This window comes from Thermobia domestica, chromosome 3 (assembly GCF_964235325.1).
Source record: "Thermobia domestica chromosome 3, izTheDome1.hap1.1, whole genome shotgun sequence".
Classification (NCBI taxonomy): domain Eukaryota; kingdom Metazoa; phylum Arthropoda; class Insecta; order Zygentoma; family Lepismatidae; genus Thermobia; species Thermobia domestica.
In genome coordinates this window covers 82,205,216-82,230,523 of record NC_137456.1, presented here as the reverse complement: position 1 = coordinate 82,230,523, position 25,308 = coordinate 82,205,216, and the positions used below count along the sequence as shown (strand labels likewise).

General features: G+C 35.5%; 1 protein-coding gene across 1 annotated transcript in view; it reads left to right on the top strand.

The window, feature by feature from the left end:
- Positions 1-25,308, top strand: part of LOC145680557 (guanylate cyclase 32E) — a 966,530-nt gene that overhangs the window by 803,931 nt on the left and 137,291 nt on the right. The window contains exon 5 of the mRNA XM_081751189.1: positions 16,220-16,297. Within this exon, the coding sequence (XP_081607315.1) occupies positions 16,220-16,297 (78 nt within the window). The remainder of the gene's footprint in view (positions 1-16,219; positions 16,298-25,308) is intronic.

Here is a 25,308-nt window from a genome sequence, read left to right as displayed (position 1 = left end):
GTTGTGCTAAGCCCGAGTATGAAATTATTACATACCAGTTTTTCGATCATAAATGAAATGAATACCTATTAGGCAAATCCTGAATTGGATCGTCAATTTATAACAACCTAGCTTCATATATTATAGCAAAGGGGTCGCCGATTTATAACAGTTTTCTTTTCAAGGGATGAAAAATCTCAAGAATGAACCAATTTATAACAAATCATTTTCTTTGATTATGGTTTTAACTTAATGTTTAGGTTATGTTAGCTTAAAAAAAATCAGTTCAAGCATGCGCAACAAATTTTTATCAAAAGATTCCAAATTCTTGTTAAGTGGCTAATCGAAATGAAAGAAGACTCAACGTCGTTAACTTAAGTTAAATGAAAGAAAAAAATATCAAACTTACATATGCTTAACTCTATGAGCAGTATTCGAAATTATAAAATTGAGATTCGGTCGTGATTGTTTATTTGTGCCAATCAGTCAACAGTTACATTGTAATTATCCAGAGCGACAGAGTAAAGCCTGTTAGATATTTGCCTACATCGCTGTACATTAAAACAATTACGAGATTATGTTACTACATTGACTTAATTTCAAAATTGTATCAATTTTCACATTTCAATATCTTTACAATACATACTCAGTTCGTGATCACTTAAGAATAACAGTCCATATGCTCTAATTATTCATTTAACAAAATGACATTATCATTACTAAAATTATTACTAAATAGACGTTCACGATTCATAACCCTGTACATATCATTTGAGTCAGGCGACAACATAAGCCTACATGACTGCTACTACATTCTCATTGTACTCTAGAACAAGTAGGTAGCATGTATCAATCGTACATAATACATCTGAAAAAAAAATCTACTACTAATGAGATGATATATTTACAAATGAAAATAAAAAAAATGCTCTACTTCTACTTCTCTACGCCAGGGTTTACATATTCTATGAGAGATTAGAACGTCATTATCAACATTATTATCATTTTTAACGTCACAATATAATGTCATTACTTTTCAAGAGCAATGGACACGTAACAAATTTCAAATTGTGTTTAAGATCGACAAATTGAATAGATGTAAGTACGTATATGTTTATCCGTAAAGTTGAGCATTAGTTAGCTACGTTGACTCCCGATGAGGCAAATATGTAAAGAATTCCTTAACGCGTGAATGGCACCTTTAAACTAGATATATGCCCAAGACAGAATCTTGCACGGAAGCATATTCGAACAAGATTTAAATATATATACGGAAACAAGAACTACAACTGAAGGTTCGCTGAAATCTGCATAGATCAAGTATGCACTCGCATATCATGAGACAACAACAATGAAAACCGGTACATTTACTATCCTAAATTACCAAAACCCTTTCACATTTAAGACCCGAGTTATATGTACGATTCACTTTCAAAATATAATTTCTTAACCTACCTAAAGCCCTAACCTACGCAATTGGAAATACATGTTAACAAAAAAAAAATATATCGCGAAACAAAATAACAGGACATTATTTTACGGTAAGCACACAAGTTCAATTTACGTAACCTAAGCAAGCAGTCAAAATATATATTTCCCAAAATATATCACGAGACAAAATAATAGCACAATATTTAACCGTAAGCACACAAGTTCAATTTACCTAACCTAAACAAGCAGTCGAAATATTATGTTCCCGAAATATTATCACAAGACAACACAAGAGTACATTATTTAACAGTAAGCCCACAATCTGATATCCTAACCTAACAATCAAAATAAATGTATATTATGGGACACGTTAAATTTAAGTCTTACCTAACCTAAGCAACCAAAACACATTTTTTTTAAATAAGGCACACGTTAAAAGGACATCTCAAATTGACAAATATTACTTAATCTAACAATAAAGAAACCTGTATCAATTCTCACATGGAAAATATTAATATCAAGCGGTGCGCTTAAAGTAGAGTTCACCAACAATTTTTGATGTTGATCACATATTCTTATGATATCATTCTATTGAGTGGTAACGAGATGAGCTGTCTAAACGCGTAACGCCTTTTACTTTAACTACGCATATTTATTTCGAAACACTTCATTTGTTGAATTAGTGAGTTTGTTTATGATCGGAACAAGAAGAAAATAAGATAAAATGGATGAATGTTACCCAATTGGCTGAGGTTCCTACAAAATAGTCCTGTCGGTCCTTGTCACCTGGATCCCCGGCTTGACAGGATAGGTTAGCAAACCTATTTATTACACGTTGCAGTCAATCTCCTCGGGTATTGGTTCCACGTCCTATAGAATATGGGACTTGGTCCCGTTATCTGATGAGATGAACTCCAACAAACTTACTTCCTGCACATTACGCTATCACTCGTAATGGCGGAAGTAACACTCGATGGCTTTAGCCAAAACTTGTTTTATGCAATTTTCATTTCGGTCAGACTCCTCAGCGTTCCTTTTTTTTTTTTCAAATAATTCAGTTTAACACCAATTAGTAATTTATACTAGGTTTAGTTCCGAGAGATTATACTTTGGTTACAAAATTTCTATATTTTAAGGAGCCGACCTAGCCATCCTTCTTTTTACATTGTAAAACGGCGTTTCACTGCGTCATCATCCTCGCGTCACCAGACCTTAATAAACGCGTTTTTAAATATTATATCTTCGACTGTAATTAACACAGTTTTACCATAAATACATATCTATACAAGAATCTAACCTTAGAGATCACGAATATCTATATATATTTCTAATTTCTAACTTACCGAGAACTATAGTTACTAATTTTTAATGTTCCTTTAATTTTGTCTGGCCGTTGTTTTTAAATCTCCTTAGAAACGAAGGAATCAACTCACGACGAAATCTCCATGTTGAAAATTTTTAACATTTCGTTTTCTCTAATAGTGATCCGAATGCCCTCTTGCGGGAATAACCAGAAATTATCGCTACGTTCTTAACAGAAGAATGACGAAAAACAACAAAATAGCATAGCATGAGAAGTTGAATTTTATTCAGCCAAAACTTGTTTGGGATTGATATTTCGATAGATAAGGTAAATTAAAGTAGAACAAAAGCGTAAATCAAATTTTCACTATATTAAGCTATAACATGAGTGGAATTATTACAGTAGCTCGAAACAATTGTATATATAAAAGTGGTAAATTATTGGTGTGTGCGCATACTACGTATCTCATATGTGTTTTGCATATCGCATATAAAACTAATAACCCTTTTGTGCCATTTATTTCATTGGCAACGAAACAAATTAACATCAAAACGAATCTTTGGAGGCACTCGGGTGCAGTATTACAATACACGAACCAACTTTAACGCTGCCTAACAACCGGTAAACATTACAATCCGGGTAAACATCACAATCCGGGAGCCAACTCAAATAAAATGTAAACAACCGTTAATCGGTCTGTTACATTTTTTCCCGGCGGCTTTTTAAAAAAAATTTAACTACTTAGAACATTAACATTTAAAAAAAATTTTTTTAATTTTTTTTAATTTTTTTAATTCTTTTAATGACTATTTAAAGTCTTTTAACAATTCTTCTCTCTTTTCTGGAGAGCAATTGAACAATTTTACATTTGATAAATTTTGAGTCGGCACTTCTCTCCCCTCCAAATCTTTTAAAGAAACGGAATTGTGATGCACTCGAGTCACAACAAAAGGTCCCGTGAATACAGGCATGTATTTGTGTGTGACCTTCTTAAATGCGTCAGATTGAAAATGTGTTTTTACCATTACCAAATCCATTTCCTTAATTTCAATCACATTATTTTGCGACTTTCGTTTCCGTTTTGATAACCAACGGGGTTCTACCTGAATGTGCCATTTAGAATTTTTTATTGTTTTCAATTCAGACGGCCATGGAAATTTTTCTCGAAATCTGTCGGTAGCTGAAAAAGAAATGAACACCTCGGCAGGCGTACATCCAATAGTGCTATTATAAGAATAGTTTAGCAGATCTTGTGCCGTCTTTAGCACTGTTTTCCACTTAGTGTGGTTATGGCTGCACAATAATCGAATAATTCGATTGAGTTCTCGATGCGAACGTTCAATAATGCCATTCCCAGAAGGGTTGTATGGCGATACCAAAATATGCTGAATTTGGTGATCGTTACAGTAATTCTTCCACCTGTTCGAGAGGAACTGTGGGCCCTGATCAGATATAATAAAATTCGGATAAGGGAAGAGGTAAAAATATTCCTTTTCTAGCGTCCGAACAATCTCAGCAGCTGTAGCAGTCCTCAACGGTAAGTAACACAGAAACCGTGAATAGACGTCAACAATTGAGAGGATATAGTAGAATCCATAGCTACATGGTAATTTTCCCACGAGATCGACGCATAATTTCGAATGTGGCTTATCTGCTTCAATATGCAGATCCTCACGAGCAATAATTCTATTGGAGAACTTCGTTCGGGCACACAACTCACAATTATTGATGAAATTTTGGAACGTACGTTTTTGTCCTTTCCAGAAAAACAATTCTTGAACTAATTTCAAACATTTGCTAACACCAAAATGCCCCGTTTCATGAACCTTCCTAATCGTTCTCCCAATCAATAACTCTGGGATCACTAGCAGCCAACGTTTCGTTTTTGGATTTTGAATATAGACCAAATTGTTTATTAGACGAATTCGAGAATCGGCACTGTCTGACATTTTCGCTCTTAATTCGTTACAGTACTTATCACCCGCTTGCATTTGCATTAACTCATTTACAGTGAACCACGTACTCTCATCATAACAAACAAAATTAACAAAATTAACAGAATTAACATGGTATTCTTCAGGTTCGGCAGGGAGTTCCGGAGTATTGCGACTTAAAATGTCAGTTATTTTATTGTCCACCCCTTTAATGTGCTCGAACCGAAGATCGAACCTCTGTAACTTTAACAAAACTTTTGTGGTTCGGGGATCTAAGTTCTGTAACGTAAAAGCGTATGTCACTGCGCTATTGTCACAATGAACCGTGATTTTTCTACCTAAAATATAATACGAGAAATGCTCGCACAGAAACAATACCGCTAGCAACTCCAGTTGGAAGATCGAATAGGAAACTTCATATAACTTTAATTTTCTACTTGCATAGCCGATAACGAGAAGTTCTCCAGTATCATCATATTGAGCCAGATAGCCGGCCAAATTTTCTAGAGACGCATCTGAGAATAAGTGAAACGGTTGGTCGAAATTAGGTTGACTGAGCGCTGGAGGCTCACTCAACAATTCCCTCAATTGTTGGAATCTATTCATCAATTCCTCAGTTAGACAATATTTCTTGTGTTTCTTCAACAAATCGAAAAATGGCGCTGTTAAGGCCGCAAACCGAGGAATAAATTTCCTTCGCCAAGAAAGAATGCCTAAGAAGGACCTAAGTTTCTTCTTGGTTTTCGGTATCGGAAAATACTTTATCGCTTCGTTGTGTTTGGGATTCGGCTTTAATTCCTTCCCATTCACAATGTGTCCCAAAAATAAAATCTCAGACTTGACGAACTGACATTTCTTAAAATTTAGTGCAAAGTTTCCGAAGGTTAGAATTTCAAAGAGTTGTTCTAAATGAATGAAATGTTCATCAAAAGTAGAACTAAAACACATTAAATCGTCGAGATATACTACAACAAAATGTCTAGTATCTAATCCAAAATATGAGTTCATCACATTTTGGAAGATACTAGGACTTGACTTTAAACCCATTGGAAGAACACATAATACATACTGTCGACCTAAATATATGAAGCTTGTGGATGCGAAGGAATCTGGATGCAGTCGAATACCATAATATCCCATTGTAGCATCCATGGAGCTAAAAATTTTAGCTCCAGAGATGCGAGTAAGAATTTCGTTAATGGGTTCGACCTGTATTTTAGGACTTACGACCTTTGAGTTCAGTAATCTGAGGTCGATTACAGGTCTAACACCTCCAGAGGATTTTCGCACGCAATGAATTGGATTGCGATAACTGCTGGGATGTTCTTTGGCTATCCCCAACCTTATCCATTTATTCAATTCCTCCTCGAACTCTTTTTGCATAGCCTGAGGGATTGGGTAGATCTTTCCGACCACAGGTTCTTGGTCTGTTAATTCTATTTTATAAGGTTCGCATCGGATGGGTTTGGGGTATTCGCAAAATAAGTGTTTGAATTTAAGGAGCAAGTTTTCCAATTTTATTTTTGTATCCTCGTCTAAATCATCGCGCCCTTTAATGTATTCTTTAATTTCCAATTCAGAAATCTCACCGTAATCTCTACATTGTTCATTAGAAGAAGAAAAAATTTGGTTAGGTTCACGTAATTCCGAATTAGTATCTAAATGAACAAGGAGCACCTTTGGATAGGAAATATCCAAAGTTACTTCTTCCTCATTATTATTTTTCAAAATTAATTTTCTGTTAGGACTATCCAAAGTGACCTGAAACTTAGCGAAGAATGGCGAGCCTAATAACAGTCCCGCCTTCATGTCCTTCACGACAAAGACTGGGACGTTAAAAAGATTATCTTGTATATTTAAGGTTAATTCAAGCAGTCCCTTCACAGGAAAGTTATCCTTACCTGCAAAAGCAGTCAAGTGTACACTGGGTACTGGTTTGAGCTTTGCCGAACGAAAAGAATTTTGAAGGTTTTGCCAAATATTATAATTTAAGAGATTCAGCTCTGCCCCAGTGTCCAGGATACACTTAATTTGCATTTCCCCCACTTTACAATCTATAGAAGGGGAAGGAAATATCTCGAAATCTTGTTTGGACATATTCCCTTCTTCCTCTTTTAGTACAAAATAGGTCAGTAATTTCAAAGAAGACTCATTTTCAATCGACACATTTTCTTTCTCAAAAGAGTAAAGTTTACTAACATTTTGATTCGGGGAGAGAAGTTGGTCGGAGCAGCCGTCGTCTCCCCTTAGTGACGACTGCTCAACATGTTTTCCGAAACAACAACCGGATTTGTCGGTTCCGCAGTCACCGAAGGATACGGTGGACGTAAAGCGGAAGTAACAGTAGTCACAACAGGTAAGCTTTGGGGAAACGAAGAAGTTACCATAATAACAGAAGGACCTGGCACCATAACCGGTTTCATATTACTAAAACTGTACATTCCCGGTACTGTATATGGTACTGGTACTGGTACACCCCCATACATCGGAACGGGCTGCATACCGTTTATGGGTCTGAAATTATTATTTCTATTCTGTTCCCATCCTTGTTTCTGGTTTCGATTTCTTTTCCAGCTATTGCGGTATGATCTCCCGTTAAAATTTTGAGGTTTATTTCCAAATTGAGAATTTGAATTATTTTCTCTTCCCCCACATTCATTGCGAATTGGATCGGTTTGTACCGCATTATCAGTTCGATTAGAGTTAGTCGGTAAAAAGAATGTTTTCCTAATTTGGGGTTTCCTAGGTGGAAATTTTGAATTGCCCTGATTTCCTAACGAGGGAGTTGGACTACACTCTAATTCAGCTATTCGTAGCATTAAGTCTTGCACCGTGCTAACTGAACCTAGTTTCAGAATTTTTGCTTCTTCCTCAGGAAGGCAGTCTAAAATCAGATCCTTCAACTCTTGATCTGAAGGTGAAGTTACTATTGAATTATATTTCTCAACAATATGTCTCACAAACCCTAGCAAGGAAGAATGTTTCGATTTGTCATATCGTAGCGAGTAGAGATGGCGCTTTTGTGCCCTCTCTAGTCGCTCCGATATGTACTGCAACTTGAAAAGCCGCAGAAAGTCAGGGAAAGATTTTATCTGGGAAGCAACACTACGATACCAGATCTTTGCAGATTTCTCTAAAACTCGTCCCACGATATACATTCGATCCCTATCTGTGAGAACATACATGTTCATCGTGTGTAAAAGATCGTCTAGGAAGATTTTTGCCATTCCCTGGGTCAGTTGCCCATCAAATTTTGGGAAATAATGCAATTCCTTCAAATAAGTTCCTGCACCCCTTTTATACGAAGGACTGTTGTCACTATTTCTATTTTCAAAATCTAATTTAGGCCTATCCTCGGTTTCATGATTATTCACAACAAGATCTAATGGAGTATACCGCTCAGTACACGATTCACAACGCGATCCTTTCTCTTTCCTTCTTTGTTTCACTTTCTTATGTTTGTGTGAGGGTTTATTCCTAATTTCTTCCACATCGGACGAGGAAGACATCTCGGTCATATTTATGATTTCCTCAAATCGACTTTTATCTAATGTTGGAACTGAAGGTTCCCTAACATCCTGACAACTTTGTTCATTATTAGCCAAATTCTCTTCAAATGGAAAGTTTTTATTATTTGCATTTACATCACCCGATTCGAATATCTTTTTCAAAGTGTCGGTGTTCCGCTCACATCGCTCCCGATTTTGACGATACGCGTCAATCATGTCACGTTCTAATATCTTTATCATATTCCCGGTCTGTTCGTTTACATCCCGGAATTTTCTGTAGTCATCAATTTGTCGCTCTTTGACACATTTCAATTCAGATTCAAATTTGGAGGTTATATTCCCGAATTGGGTTTTCAACTCTGACACTTCTTTAGTAGTAGCCTCTAATTTACAATTCACATTTTCATTAAATTCACTGACATCTACAGTTACTTTATCTAAATCTAACCTAATACTATTCATATCCTGTTTTACATTATTTACTTCCATCATACAACTATCGCGTACATTTTCTACGGTTTGTCCTAAATTAGTTTTTGTCTCATCAATTTCAATTCTTAACTTAGATATCTCGGTTTTTAATTCCCCTTTTACTGACACAAAAGATTCTTTCAAAGACGAAATTTCACTACTCATCTTATTTAATTCAGTTTTCATTTCTGCCTTTAAATCATTCTTGTTAACGGTCATCTGATTAATCAGTTCTACTCTTACTGCTGAAACCTCAGACCTTAATTCCTTCCGTACCTCAGAAACCTCAGATTTTAGTTCTTTAATTATGTCCACTAACTTATCTAGAAGCGGACCTCCACCAATTTCAATTTCTGGAGCAACTTTCTTTGGATTTTGTGTACGTCTCACTTCCTCCCCATCTGATTCTACAGACTGTTTACCTACACAAGTTGCACAATACCAATTTTCCTCTGAGTGTCTTAACACTTCTTGTTCCCTTTCCGGTATATTTAAACAATTCATATGGTACCATTTGTCACAACTCTCACAACAAATTGCAATCGCGTTCTCAACACTATTAGCACCATTACAACAACTATATTCTTCAGTCTCATGCATCATATCTGTTTCACTCATTTTACATCATATTAATTGGGTCACGCGTTTAGCAACTCATCATCGTTATATCCACTCATTATTTAGCTTTCATCTCGCTTAGCACACAAAACAGAATACTTTATTAAGTAAACTAATATCCTGAAGCTGAAGTCGCCAATTTATTACACACTTCAGCTTCACATATTATAGTAAAGTTAATTAATATCCTTGGCTAAAGGTCGCCAATTTATTACATACCAGTTTTTCGATCATAAATGAAATGAATACCTATTAGGCAAATCCTGAATTGGATCGTCAATTTATAACAACCTAGCTTCATATATTATAGCAAAGGGGTCGCCGATTTATAACAGTTTTCTTTTCAAGGGATGAAAAATCTCAAGAATGAACCAATTTATAACAAATCATTTTCTTTGATTATGGTTTTAACTTAATGTTTAGATTATGTTAGCTTAAAAAAAAATCAGTTCAAGCATGCGCAACAAATTTTTATCAAAAGATTCCAAATTCTTGTTAAGTGGCTAATCGAAATGAAAGAAGACTCAACGTCGTTAACTTAAGTTAAATGAAAGAAAAAAAAATATCAAACTTACATATGCTTAACTCTATGAGCAGTATTCGAAATTATAAAATTGAGATTCGGTCGTGATTGTTTATTTGTGCCAATCAGTCAACAGTTACATTGTAATTATCCAGAGCGACAGAGTAAAGTCTGTTAGATATTTGCCTACATCGCTGTACATTAAAACAATTACGAGATTATGTTACTACATTGACTTAATTTCAAAATTGTATCAATTTTCACATTTCAATATCTTTACAATACATACTCAGTTCGTGATCACTTAAGAATAACAGTCCATATGCTCTAATTATTCATTTAACAAAATGACATTATCATTACTAAAATTATTACTAAATAGACGTTCACGATTCATAACCCTGTACATATCATTTGAGTCAGGCGACAACATAAGCCTACATGACTGCTACTACATTCTCATTGTACTCTAGAACAAGTAGGTAGCATGTATCAATCGTACATAATACATCTGAAAAAAAAATCTACTACTAATGAGATGATATATTTACAAATGAAAATAAAAAAAATGCTCTACTTCTACTTCTCTACGCCAGGGTTTACATATTCTATGAGAGATTAGAACGTCATTATCAACATTATTATCATTTTTAACGTCACAATATAATGTCATTACTTTTCAAGAGCAATGGACACGTAACAAATTTCAAATTGTGTTTAAGATCGACAAATTGAATAGATGTAAGTACGTATATGTTTATCCGTAAAGTTGAGCATTAGTTAGCTACGTTGACTCCCGATGAGGCAAATATGTAAAGAATTCCTTAACGCGTGAATGGCACCTTTAAACTAGATATATGCCCAAGACAGAATCTTGCACGGAAGCATATTCGAACAAGATTTAAATATATATACGGAAACAAGAACTACAACTGAAGGTTCGCTGAAATCTGCATAGATCAAGTATGCACTCGCATATCATGAGACAACAACAATGAAAACCGGTACATTTACTATCCTAAATTACCAAAACCCTTTCACATTTAAGACCCGAGTTATATGTACGATTCACTTTCAAAATATAATTTCTTAACCTACCTAAAGCCCTAACAGACGCAATTGGAAATACATGTTAACAAAAAAAAAATATATCGCGAAACAAAATAACAGGACATTATTTTACGGTAAGCACACAAGTTCAATTTACGTAACCTAAGCAAGCAGTCAAAATATATATTTCCCAAAATATATCACGAGACAAAATAATAGCACATTATTTAACCGTAAGCGCACAAGTTCAATTTACCTAACCTAAACAAGCAGTCGAAATATTATGTTCCCGAAATATTATCACAAGACAACACAAGAGTACATTATTTAACAGTAAGCCCACAATCTGATATCCTAACCTAACAATCAAAATAAATGTATATTATGGGACACGTTAAATTTAAGTCTTACCTAACCTAAGCAACCAAAACACATTTTTTTTTAAATAAGGCACACGTTAAAAGGACATCTCAAATTGACAAATATTACTTAATCTAACAATAAAGAAACCTGTATCAATTCTCACATGGAAAATATTAATATCAAGCGGTGCGCTTAAAGTAGAGTTCACCAACAATTTTTGATGTTGATCACATATTCTTATGATATCATTCTATTGAGTGGTAACGAGATGAGCTGTCTAAACGCGTAACGCCTTTTTACTTTAACTACGCATATTTATTTCGAAACACTTCATTTGTTGAATTAGTGAGTTTGTTTATGATCGGAACAAGAAGAAAATAAGATAAAATGGATGAATGTTACCCAATTGGCTGAGGTTCCTACAAAATAGTCCTGTCGGTCCTTGTCACCTGGATCCCCGGCTTGACAGGATAGGTTAGCAAACCTATTTATTACACGTTGCAGTCAATCTCCTCGGGTATTGGTTCCACGTCCTATAGAATATGGGACTTGGTCCCGTTATCTGATGAGATGAACTCCAACAAACTTACTTCCTGCACATTACGCTATCACTCGTAATGGCGGAAGTAACACTCGATGGCTTTAGCCAAAACTTGTTTTATGCAATTTTCATTTCGGTCAGACTCCTCAGCGTTCCTTTTTTTTTTCAAATAATTCAGTTTAACACCAATTAGTAATTTATACTAGGTTTAGTTCCGAGAGATTATACTTTGGTTACAAAATTTCTATATTTTAAGGAGCCGACCTAGCCATCCTTCTTTTTACATTGTAAAACGGCGTTTCACTGCGTCATCATCCTCGCGTCACCAGACCTTAATAAACGCGTTTTTAAATATTATATCTTCGACTATAATTAACACAGTTTTACCATAAATACATATCTATACAAGAATCTAACCTTAGAGATCACGAATATCTATATATATTTCTAATTTCTAACTTACCGAGAACTATAGTTACTAATTTTTAATGTTCCTTTAATTTTGTCTGGCCGTTGTTTTTAAATCTCCTTAGAAACGAAGGAATCAACTCACGACGAAATCTCCATGTTGAAAATTTTTAACATTTCGTTTTCTCTAATAGTGATCCGAATGCCCTCTTGCGGGAATAACCAGAAATTATCGCTACGTTCTTAACAGAAGAATGACGAAAAACAACAAAATAGCATAGCATGAGAAGTTGAATTTTATTCAGCCAAAACTTGTTTTGGATTGATATTTCGATAGATAAGGTAAATTAAAGTAGAACAAAAGCGTAAATCAAATTTTCACTATATTAAGCTATAACATGAGTGGAATTATTACAGTAACTCGAAACAATTGTATATATAAAAGTGGTAAATTATTGGTGTGTGCGCATACTACGTATCTCATATGTGTTTTGCATATCGCATATAAAACTAATAACCCTTTTGTGCCATTTATTTCATTGGCAACGAAACAAATTAACATCAAAACGAATCTTTGGAGGCACTCGGGTGCAGTATTACAATACACGAACCAACTTTAACGCTGCCTAACAACCGGTAAACATTACAATCCGGGTAAACATCACAATCCGGGAGCCAACTCAAATAAAATGTAAACAACCGTTAATCGGTCTGTTACAAAATGATTACTGATGCCAATGAGTGATGATGATATTCCAAAAATATAAGCTATCATCCGAAAGCGTCAACTTCCATCAATCCTCTAAATAACGTATGTCTGGGATGCTCACAAATGCGTATGCTGCACCTGATCCTCGCTACCCGATTAACAAAAGAGAGGCTGGGTTAAAGTCAAGGTAAGTATGAACACCAATTTTTTTTTTGCTTGCTAGCCCAGGGCTAGCTCCCTTGCGAGGGTTACGCCCTCTATCCGGGGTGAGTGGTGAAAGAATTGGGGTAGTAAGGAGATTGGAGCTGGTCTATGGGATGTAGGAGAACTGGAACATCATTTATTTAAGTAGCACTTTATTATATTTCATTTCATTTTATTATAGTATCCATTGGACATTATGATCTTGTGATCATAATCATTGGGTCATGAAGAGATGATGATGAGGTGCACTTGACAGGACAATCACAAACAAGTTGTTAGAAACACGAATGCTGGTTATCTTCTTGTCCAGGGGCTACTCTGGACAGTGATGAAGACGAGTGAAGCCCTGTTAGTATGATGAGTTTACAGTGCAACATATGTGGGTGAAACGTGATGGGGAAGATGGTCGGAAGAGTAGGCAGAAGCGACAAAATGATCGGAGTGGTCAGGAGGAATTGTTTTCAGATAAAGGGAGAAGAGCAAAGATAGAGGGCAAGCGACGAAATTATATTCCAGATCGTAGTTGCGGTCGATGTCCATTGTGTCCAGAAGTAAAGGATGTCTTTGCTGAAATCGGGAGTTAATGAATTTGAGCCTTAATTTTTCTATGTGATGAAGTATGGTAGGAAAAGTTATGCGGTCATACAACTCCTGCGTTGGATTCGGGAGCTTGATTCAATAAGCTAAACGGAAAGCATGGCGTTCGAGTACTTTCAATTTGGCATAGAAAAAAAAGGCAAAGCACTAACCCAGGCAGGGTGGCCGTACGTCAAGATGGGACGTAAAAATACCTTATAGGTATTCAGGACTGTAGTAGGCTGTAATCCCCAAGTGGTGCCAATAAGACGTTTAAGTAGGTTTAGACGATTGTAGGCCTTGCGAATGATTTCTTTCAAATATGTCCGCCAAGTTAGGTGGTGATCGATAGTGAGACCTAGGTAAGTAACCTGTTTGGCGGGTTGAATTCGTGTGCCATCGACACTAATGTTAAGAAGATTCGGATTTTTTTGTATTCGAGAGCGCTTGCGAGGTGGAATAAAGACTATTGCCTGCGTCTTAGTGGAGTTGATGTGAAGTCGCCACTTATTACACCATCGAAGGAAGGAGTCAATCGCTATGCTGAGAGAAGAATTAATCTGTTGAATGGTCCGGGCTGTGCAGAGAAAAGCAGTGTCATCGGCATATTGAAAAGTGTGCACATTGAGAGGAAGAGCCGGCATGTCAGCAACAAACAAAAGGTATAGAAGGGGTGAAAGAGCGGAGCCTTGAGGTACACCAGAGTGAATAAAAATAGGATGAGATAGAGAGCTATTGATGGTTACGTAAGAGAGGCGGTTAGAAAGAAAATGAAAGATGAAGCGGAGATATGATAGTGGAAGCCGGAAGCGGTGAAGTTTAAACATGAGAGCTAAGTGCCAGACTTTATCAAAAGCTTTTTCGAGATCGAAAAGAATGAGACAAGACGGAAGTGCAGTATTATAATGATTCGTAATGAGATTTATGAGTCTGAGTAATTGGTCATTGATGGTAAAATTAGGTCGGAAACCAGCCTGAACGCCAAAGACATGGCGTTCTGAGCATATCAGAAGTAACTAGTAATTGTCAGTGAGAATTTTTAATAGGATTTTATAGTTTGGAACGAGCAAAGCTTTTTGCAGTATATTTGATATTTTTGCCAAACAACGAATAATGTAACATGTTCCGCTGCAATCGGTCACGAAAACAATTCTGTAAGTTTATAAACCATCTGACAACAGTTACATGAGTAGCAGTGCTGCCACCTATTGTTCTTATATCCTAGCAGCGGACGTTACCGAGTTCTCACCATCATTCAGCGTCTCCCCCACCCAGAGATGAGTATACGTACGGCGAGTCGTTGAAAACAATGTAAGTAATCAGCTGAATAACAGGAACCTGAATGAATGGGGCATCTTATTTTTTTTTATTTTTCCACCCCCTGCTTATCACTAGGTACCAAGCAATATATGCAACAAATTCAAACAAAAACAACTGCAATTTATTTAATATAAACAAAGTTTAGAGAGAAAACTATATAGATTTTTTTATATCATAAATGAGTAAGAGTAACATTGTTAAGGAATTACTGACAAAAAGTATTACCAAAATCAAGTTTATTCTTTGGCTATCACCATACAACAAATTCAAACTAAAACAATTGTAATTTATTTTGAACATAAACAACATTTAAAAAAGAAAACTATATAGAATGTATGTTTTTTATCACAAACAAATGACTTCCTTTAAATAATGACTGAAACAGACTATCAACTAAATAAGTCTTTTCTTTGGCTATTCCCTTTGGTAAACTTAAATTTAAAAATGCAAAAGAGAGACTTCGTGTTCTTCCTGCAGAATTTAGCATTTTTCAAAAATGTACTTTTCGGTACTCCTAGTAGCCTTGATCAATTTATTCAGTTATTCTCTTGTAAAAATGACCCAGTAAAATATTAATTAACTCTGAAAGTCGATAAATCGGGACACTATGCGTCCCGACGAGAGCCTGATCGGAACGCGGGACAAATAAATCAGAAATCAGTACGGTCCCGACAGAATCGGGTCGGTTCGCAATCCTGCTTGGAACCGAAAACGGACCGATGCCGACAGTCATTTTTCCTTCACTTCGGCGGCTATCCGCAAAATGCGACGGCAGACTGAGGATAGTTAGCTGCACTTTGCACACGGGATTTGTGCTTCTTAGTTTTTGTACGCCGGAAGCTCAGTCACCGATTGTGTTCCTCTAAATTGTTAAATTTTCTAAACATTTCAAACATTTCAGAATTGAACACTTAGAGCCATAATTATACCAATCAATACTCCTTTTCTTATAAATACATGGCACCTTTTCGTCTCTCGCACTTTATATATTGTTGAATGCAGATCCTGGACGAGTTAACTGTAATAGCCATGAAAAGTTTAACGGTATAATGAGTTATAATTACACTCAAACTATGAGCATATTTCTACCATTATCTGGTTGCCGAATCTATCAATACCTTTCCTACCTGATTAACGTGTCTGTCTGCTTGGAAAAGTCTTGACTTAATCAATTATTTTGTGTATTTTTTATTTTACTTCATGGTACAAAAGTTGGGTTGTATTGGTTATATGGAATACTTGTTTCAAAGTAGTAAGTCTCTATTTTTATTTCCTTTCAGTTTACGTCATTCTGGGAGATGATGATGATTTCCTGGGTATGATGATTGCAATGGAAGAAATGAAGCTCTTTGAAAACGGTAAGAAAAAGTAACCTGTAAATTTATTTAAACAATAAATCGAGTATATTGAACTAACTAAGACTAAAGAATTGGGCAAAGGAAGTTTCGTACGAAAATATGTATTAACACTATTATACAGTTTATAGTTGTAATAAATGAGCCTCTAGTGACATGTTAAGTGTACTGATCTACCAAAAAATCAAACACAAAGCCGACAGAGGGTCGGTTAACGCAAATCGTTGTCAGGCAAGCTGAGCTCTTTATACCCGTGATAAATTTTGATGTTTTATTCAAACACGACTTCGCATTTTTAGTACGTAATTATGGTAGGCAATTTATAAATTTCTTGGGATTAAGTTATATCATAATTTAAACCTTAGAAGGTGGTGAATAATAATGATGAAATAATTCAAATCTTTAGCCTCTAAGAAGGTTGGTGATTAACTTCGTAGCTGATGATCTTTGTATAAGGTCTTAATGTATTTAAATAAATAATTAAAGAAACTGCGGGAGTTTAACTATCTCCATAAAATCTTTCGGAAAGGGGAGAGAGAATAATTGAGAATACGTTGAGAAAGTGTAGAGAAACGTAAATAATTTAAGAAACTTCACGAATATTGTGTGTTCCTAACAAACTCTTGGGATTAACACTGCGACTCTGTACAACAAATGACATATATGAATTTTTTAGTTGAATATATTCTATGTATAGGATTATGGGCTGTAACTTCAAAGACGTGTATGGTAACTATGAGTAGGTTATAGGAAACTACAATGTGGTCCGGAAGTGGGTGTACTCACCTTTAGTTTCAGCAGTATAGTGTTCGTTATGGTAGAACGTTTATATACAGTTACCTTGAAGTCAGAGTTTTAAGAATCATAAACATCAGTATGATCGCCATTCATGTCGTAACACAGCTGAATTCTGCGCCAAGTGATTCAGGCAAATGAATGATAATGGAAGAATCACCAAATGAGCACATGGGATGAAACAGGGGTACCCAGAGAAAAATCCACGGACATGATGTTGTCTACCATAACTTTTACTGGGCCTAAGATCGAACCAAGAAATCTACACATCCAGGACAAGCGCTCTACCACTGAGCCACCATTGTGCTATTATTTGGTTTTCCCATCAACTAACCTGCCATTACACAAATATTAACACTTAAATCTAAATATGGTTACGGATTTTATCATACTGTAATAATAAACAGCAATGCAGTTAATGTTCAGCATTATCATTATCTATTTTGAATTAATTAAATTGAAACAATACAGTTTAAGTTGCAGTTAGATCGTCAAAATATTACAATGTTTTGTTCGATAGAGTCTAAATTAAATCCAGGATATAAACCGTTATCCTTTTATTACAAAAATAATGTCTTATAAATAATTTTTTCAAAGTTATTTTAAACCTCTAAGCGTTTGTCAGTGTTCAATAAAGTCCACAGCACACAAAAGTGACCTCAGAAAATATTCAAATTGCCAGATGAGGATACCTCCTTCGCTCAGCGCTCCCTCAGGAGTGAATGTTTAAAGGAGTAAAGCTCCTAGCTCATAGCAGCTTTGGTAGATGATCTTAAAGAACTTCTTCATAGCCTACGGCGGCCCCAGATGAAAGATGTTGACAGGTGGATGATCAGCTGTCAACGAATAGGTTACTCCTCTTGAGGTCTTCTTTTATAGGCCGTTTCATGTAGAGGAGTCCATGAGGAGAAAAGTCGGCTTACTTTGTGGATCTTCCAAGTCTTCTTCCTGTCTTGCTGGTAGTCTCTAACTGTTGTCTGCTATTGTATATGTTTTGAACGTAGTAATACATGTTCGTAGTAAAACCATGTGATCGTTGTAAAACCATGTGGTTGTAGTGTGAGCGGGAATGGAACCTTACAATATATTATAGATATACACAAATATTAATACTGAAATCCAAACCTAATCACAGTCCCATTTTGAAGTATTTAAGTTGAAATAATGCTGCTTAATTAAATCGCGACCTGCCTGAATGTTATTGGTATCAGGCAGATAGCAGCACCTGTTAAAGCGACTGTTAACCATTAGGAATTAACATCACTCACAGACTGAAACGTCTTCCTTTTGTATCATCGTAAGAATTGGGAGGCACTTCTGAGCCTATTCATTTTAGTAGAAAACGTCCTAGGTGGCCATAACAGAGCAGTCTCATGTAATTTTCTTCAATGTCAGAGGAAATAGCTGAGTGCTCTCGGCGTTGCACATCACTGGCCATAGAGAAGGCATCACCTTCTACGACCCACCCATCTCTGATGGGAATGAAATCATTGAAAAGAAACGGGCATTGGGCGTCACATCGTAAGGTGCAACTCATTGTCGTAGGTTAGAGTTGTATGGGTGTTTATAGCTAGCCTCGAATTTTCATTGTATGTGTCACTCACTCTTGACTTGGATTTCATAAACTATAGAATAGGAGAGGCCTAGGCTATTTAGAATTTTGCAAATGTGTCTTCTATAAGAGGGGATAGAAGTTTGTTTGGATCGAAGTTTAGCACCCCTTTCAGCACCCAGGCTATATGAGGCATAGACTTGCAGTTTAATGTGGAATACGAACCACCGTAATGGGTCCAAATTTTTGAAGGATCTCTGTCTGGGAATCGAATGTGGGATCGATAGCGATTACACTAGCATGGAGGACTAAGGAGTCTACATACATATATCTTCATTCATGTTCATAAGAAATGCAAAAAGAAGTATGCTATTCGAATCAGATTTTACAAGGAAATAGCTAGAACAGAAGACCCAGCCTTCTCATTATATCATCCAGCGCAGAGTTCCAATTCGTCCCTCTCGACCCAAGCCATTGTATTAGACAAGTAATTACCATACAGACGAGAAAGTAACATTTTTTTGTGCAATGTTTACGAAAGCTTTTAATCAAACAGGAGCGAGATAGAGGTCATAGCGGTGTGAGATGCTTGATTTCAAGAGAATAAATGGAGGAGAAAAAAATCTCTCCCTTAACTAGGTTGTGTTGCAGTTCCCAGCGTGACGCTACATCGTTTTCGCTCCAATTACTCTTTTTTAGCCCGGTTTCGCCTGCCTCTTCGTCTTTGTTTCCCTCCGATTGGTCTAAGGGGAAGCTGGATCGAAATGCGCAACAAGTTGATTCCTCAACAATACATGAATGCTTGCACGTGTAAAGTTCTAACGGCGGAAAATGGTAAATATACATTAAATGTACTTCGTAAAATAAACATTCCAATTCAAATCTAATTGTTAATGTTAATTTGTTTAATAATTACTCTTAATAATAAACGGTTACAATCAGGGGTAAAAGTGGATCTGGAAAGGTAGGGGGACGCATGACGTCACACCGTCCCCCGTGCCTATCTTTGCCCATTGTAATTTTTTTAGATAGTGGGAGGACGCTACAGATATTTTCTGGAAGCAGGAGGACGGCGTCCCCCTGCGTTTCCCTGCACTTTTACCCCTGGTTACAATATCTAAGTGTATGTGTTCTAATAATAGTCAATCACGCTTAATACATGCCACTATCTGCTCTATTACTTGCTTGCCTGATGTTAATAAATATCACTATTTCCGTTATAGGATTTGAAACTATGCAAATAATTTTACGACATAGGACTACAAGTAATAATAAAGATGGGCCTATTAGGCTTTGAAAGTATTTCAAACAATGAACATGAAATCAGGAAGTTATAATGCAAAGTAATTAATTAATTATATGCATGATATTTATCTATTGTTTCGGAACAGAATAGAACAAGTTTTGTTGTAATGAAAAGAAATTGAATCTAAAATTTCAAATGACTGACACATTTTATGGGCCCTTTTATGCAGGAAATGTTACTTTATAATGTCCAGCTGAGCTCTTCTCTCAATGCATGTACACATGCTCAGACATTATGACTGTTAAACATATCGGGAACAAATATTAAACCTAAGTTTTTATAAGATTCTTCTGGGGGTATTATTCGAATTGTTTTCCTATTCTCAAAACATCGATATTTCACTAAAGGTTACATCGAAAATTATCATTTTTCACGAAAATTGTCTCCAACCAGGCACGTAGCCAGGATTTCGTAATAGCGCGGGTCTGTGACGAAATATTGAGATTATCACACAGGGGGCTGGGTCATTCTAAACTATTTTACTGGTAAAATATTTTGGTTCGTTTAGCCAGGATTTTGTAATGGGGGGTGTGACATGAAATATTGTGGTTACCCACAAGAGGCTCGATCAATCTAAACTGTTTTACTGAGAACGTACCCATATTGGTTTGTTAGGACAATAAAATAAGGATATGTTAGTAAGTATTTTAGTAACAAACTATGAAGAAATCTCGAGTAAAAGGATATAAAAAAAATTGAAAAAGATATAGTCTTCCGAGGTCTTTAGAACTAGGTTCTTCTTGTCTTTTCTTCTTCTTTTTCTTGTCTTCGTTTAACGCCGTTAAGGATAGCAACGAGATCTCTTTCGGCAGTGAAAACATCCTGCCGCGAAATGGATTTGTGTTGCCGCGAAATTGAAAATTGCTTTAACAAGTGTCACTGAAATCTATGTTGCCAGGCTCATATTATTGGGGATTATTGGTATTTCGTAAGTTCTACCTGAGATGGAATTTAGAATGCTCCGTTACAATAATATCCATTTTTAATTTGACTCCCCCCCCCCCTGTTTCCCCCACACAAAGCTCCTCATAAGAAAGAGTAACCAAACGCTTGCTGTAGCTTTATATTTATAGCGCTGATTCTTCTTTATCTCGTTTCTTTTTGTTTCATCTTTCCTTAATTTTTTTTTTCATTTCTGGTCTCGAAGGGGGGTCAGGACCCCCCGGACCCATTCCTTGGCTACGTGCCTGGCTCCAACAATTTCGTTTATATTTCATAAATCACAAGGTGACCTCAAAAACTGTCCCTGGTATCGAAAGGACCAAATTTGGTACTATATTTTAATACCGAAAGTATTATTCTACTTGAAGTTTTGACGTAACTTGCACAAACTCATAAAGGGTCTGGTGCTGTTGATTAGAATTACAAACACTCGATGTGAGCGCTACCTCTTACGCAGGGAACATCGAGACGGTAATCAACATTCGGACACACATTATGAAAAGAAACCGGTACGATGGAGTTGACAGATACTACTCTGATACGTTTCCCTGAAATTACAGTATAGGTTTATATATCTTTTTCACAGGATTTTGAGGTGACTGTGATACCTTTGCTAAGATCATTCAGGGTTGTGCTGGGTGGTAGAGGTGCATAACTCACAACCCTAATGATCTTCAGAAACGCATCTTTTCACAGTAAAAAGTGATGTGTAGATTCAACATAAATGTTCTTTGTCAATCGAGATGTGTTTTGACATCAATTTTGACATGCCTGATCCTACTTCAGCCCCATCACACTTTGAAGTCAAGTGTTAAAATAGGAGTCGTTAGATCAACTATTTGACATAATGAGAATATGTTTCAGTAACACGCTGTTAATGTTGTTTTATAAACAGTTGCCACGTAACTGCTTTCACAAAAGAATTTTCTTTGTTAATAAAAAGATATGACTCTTATGAGGGATAATAAAATGTGACATAAATTATAATTATAATTATTTGTAAATGTTAGAGGAACGAAATATGATGTGTGACGAAGAGGAACAAAGTGATCGTAGGAACAAAAGATGGCAGCACTCATGGAAATGCCAGAAAATTCGTACGCTCACAAAACTATTTTCGTGAAAGCTTACAGGAAATATAATACCTTATTCGTTACTTGTTATAAATGTTAAATATGTCGCATAAAGTTTTGCTTATTGCAAGAAATAAGAAGGAATATAGATTTTCAATGTTATTTAGTAGATATTTATGATACGCATCAAAGCCAATGTGTACGCTTAAAGTTACAGTCAGTGGCGTATTTTGTTTAAGGGTTCTATGCACAACACGTGAATAAGCACTTATATTTTTCCTTTTGAGTGCCGAAAAAATTCAATGAAGTTCTGCGTATAACAAATATATTTCGGGGGATGTTCTTGAGCCCGATAGCCACCCCCTAAATACACCATTGGTTACAGTATAGAAGTATCTATCTGATCCACAGGATTTTAAAGTGGCTGTGATACCTTTGGTAAGTCATTACTGTTAGTAAATGAGAGATTTCACTTACCACTGATGAATAAAAACGTTATTAACATTAATGTCTCAATGGCTTGTGTTTACCATGCTAGCTGGAATGTTACTAATAGCACATGATAAACATAGAAAAGTCACTGTAGCGTTGTGTGTACTTTCGCGTTCATAGCTTCAATCGCCTAGTTGTGTATCGTCGCCGCGTGTCATTTTCACACTGCTCAACACCGTTTCCGTGTCAGATCGGTGATGAGGCCATTGTTAACCGCAACACTGGAGTGTTGCTGCTAAAATAACATCCTAAAGTAGTAATCATTCTGGTGACACTGGATGGTGTTAAAATGGAGTAGTTTTTAACACTTTTCTTTCTGTGTATAGCTGTCAATTTCATAATATCAAATACGTTTCACAATGTGTGGTTGGAACTGGATTACCGTCCCGATGTTTCCCGTGTAACAGGTAAAAGGAAATAAATAAATAAATAAATAAATATCTCTTACTTTGACTCCTCCTAGTGTGTTTGGACAATCCTGCGGAAAAATCGTGACTGGCTTTCTGCTATATAAATCGTGGATAACATAACCAACGTGCTTGAAGAATACAAAAGTTATCATCACGCTTTAGTTAAACTCTTAGTACCACACTAATCACACCTTTAAACATTTCTCAATACGGCTGTATGATTTTATGCAATCAATATAAAAATTGAGCAGAACAGTTTCAAAGACATTTATCGTTTCGAAATCAGGGACTGCTTTTATGATCACTCACAATCAGTGGCGAAGCGTAATCCCACAAGTAGGGTAGGCCCGATAAAATTCCGATTCTCTACTCCGTATTTCTGGTTCATTTGCTCCTTATTCACACTTAAAACGGGTTGTTTCACATAAAATAAAGAAACGAATCTCATATACCCTGTTTCACGAAGATGTGACATGAACTTTGGGATTTCATCTTATAGTCTTGACACCTTATATATATATTAAATGACTTTGTATTTTGAATTCATTTCACATAGTCACGATAAAAGAAATATATCAAATTATAATTAACTTACTGATAGTTTTTACCTGTGTTTTGTTTCGAACACCTAATGATAACACATCTAAGCATTTTTTTTTTCCAAAATACTAGTAGAATAACGTCAAAGGTATAATCTCCGTTGGCAATCAATGTTGGGGTAAAGAAGAGTTGTATATTATGTCATGTAATTTATACAATGTATAAATGAGGCATTAGACGAACTTAATATTCTGTCCTTACGATTTAAGCTGTCTATGCCTGAAGAGACATAAAACTCAATTCAACAAACCATTATGATCACATAAATCTTAAATACGAGTGAGGTACTATTTTTATTGAAAATGCTTAATGGACTGCTATCCTTTATTTGCTATCCACACATGTTTGTTTACAGTATTTTTTATTTTTATTTTGTATGCTACTTTCATTTCCAGTTTATGTCCAAAATTCATCTACCTTTAACTGATTCGTTTGGTCATAGAAAAGCACTGGATTTTATGTTGCTACACGAAGTGAGCGTGATGCGAAACTAATTTTAATCTGTCAAACACGAGTAATTTATTTGAAGTATTGATTGAAACGCTTGTCGCACTGTTTTTTTGCGTTCTTTTCCACGAATGATTTCACATACAAAAGAGTGCAACAACAAAGTACTACCTGTCCACCTTTATTATTCAAAAAAGATATATATACCCTCTCGGATTTTTTTTTTTTTTTTTTTTTTTGAAAATCACTAATAAAGTGTCAATTCATTAATTTCTTTTAATATCACTGGACGTTTCTGAAAAGAGGTTTCATTTGTTCTTTGTGCAATCAATATGATTTGTTTCTCTTTGTTCGTCCTGTATTATAATGTACAACAACGTACAGTGTGAGATTATTGCTAAGATAATTTAATTTCGAAGTTTTTTTTTTTTTTTTAATAGCTAATGTTACCTTCATGGTATCATTTACATCCATTCCACTTTCAATAAATTTTATTTTGAAACCATCAGCGAATAGAAACAGCTTATTTCTTTTAAGATGGATTACGATCTATGTTTATTTCAAATGCATAAAAGCGTTGCTTCTGACTAGCATCAAATATTAGAGAAGAGGACGTCAATATGAAGTTTATTATTCAACTTAATTAAAGTGCATCAACTGTTCTAGATATCGAGTCCTATTGCCTCTTTCCTGAAGCTTGAGTAGAAAAGGAAAAAGAAACCGAAATAGTGTACATGAGTAAGAACTAAGCATTTTTGAAGTAATGACTTTTATTCTATTATTATTATTATTATTATTATTATTATTATTATTATTATTATTATTATTATTATTACTGACGTATTCAATAATAATAATAATAAAATTTAAGATTTTCAATTTGGGAGATAATATACTACGTTTGTTTTACCTTGGCACACTTCTCGCCAATCAGGGTTGGCAAAAACCATAGTTTTTATTGAAAAAACAAAAAAACTGTTTTTGTTTAAACCTAGTTTTTTTTTTTTTTTTTTTTGTTTGTTTAAACCAGGTTTTCTTTGGTTTAAATAATTTGCTCTCTGTATTTATATCACATATGGACAAAACTAAGTTTGTTTCACCTTGGTGCTATTATGCAACAACCGGGTTATGCTGGAACGGGTCACATAAGCTTAAAGTGGAGTCCAAACCGTTTTTCGACTTACATCCGAAACAAATTGTCCTCCATTTGAACTCTAAACCGGGACTAATTGGCCACAAATGCGATATATCTACCGACTCACTCTCAAAGGACTTCTGATACGTTCTATTGATCTTTACATACTTATAATACAGGGTGTTTCAAAACTACACCGATAACGTTTGAGAGGTGATTCCTGACACCAAGATAAGACAAAAACTATAGACCAACCTGGGTC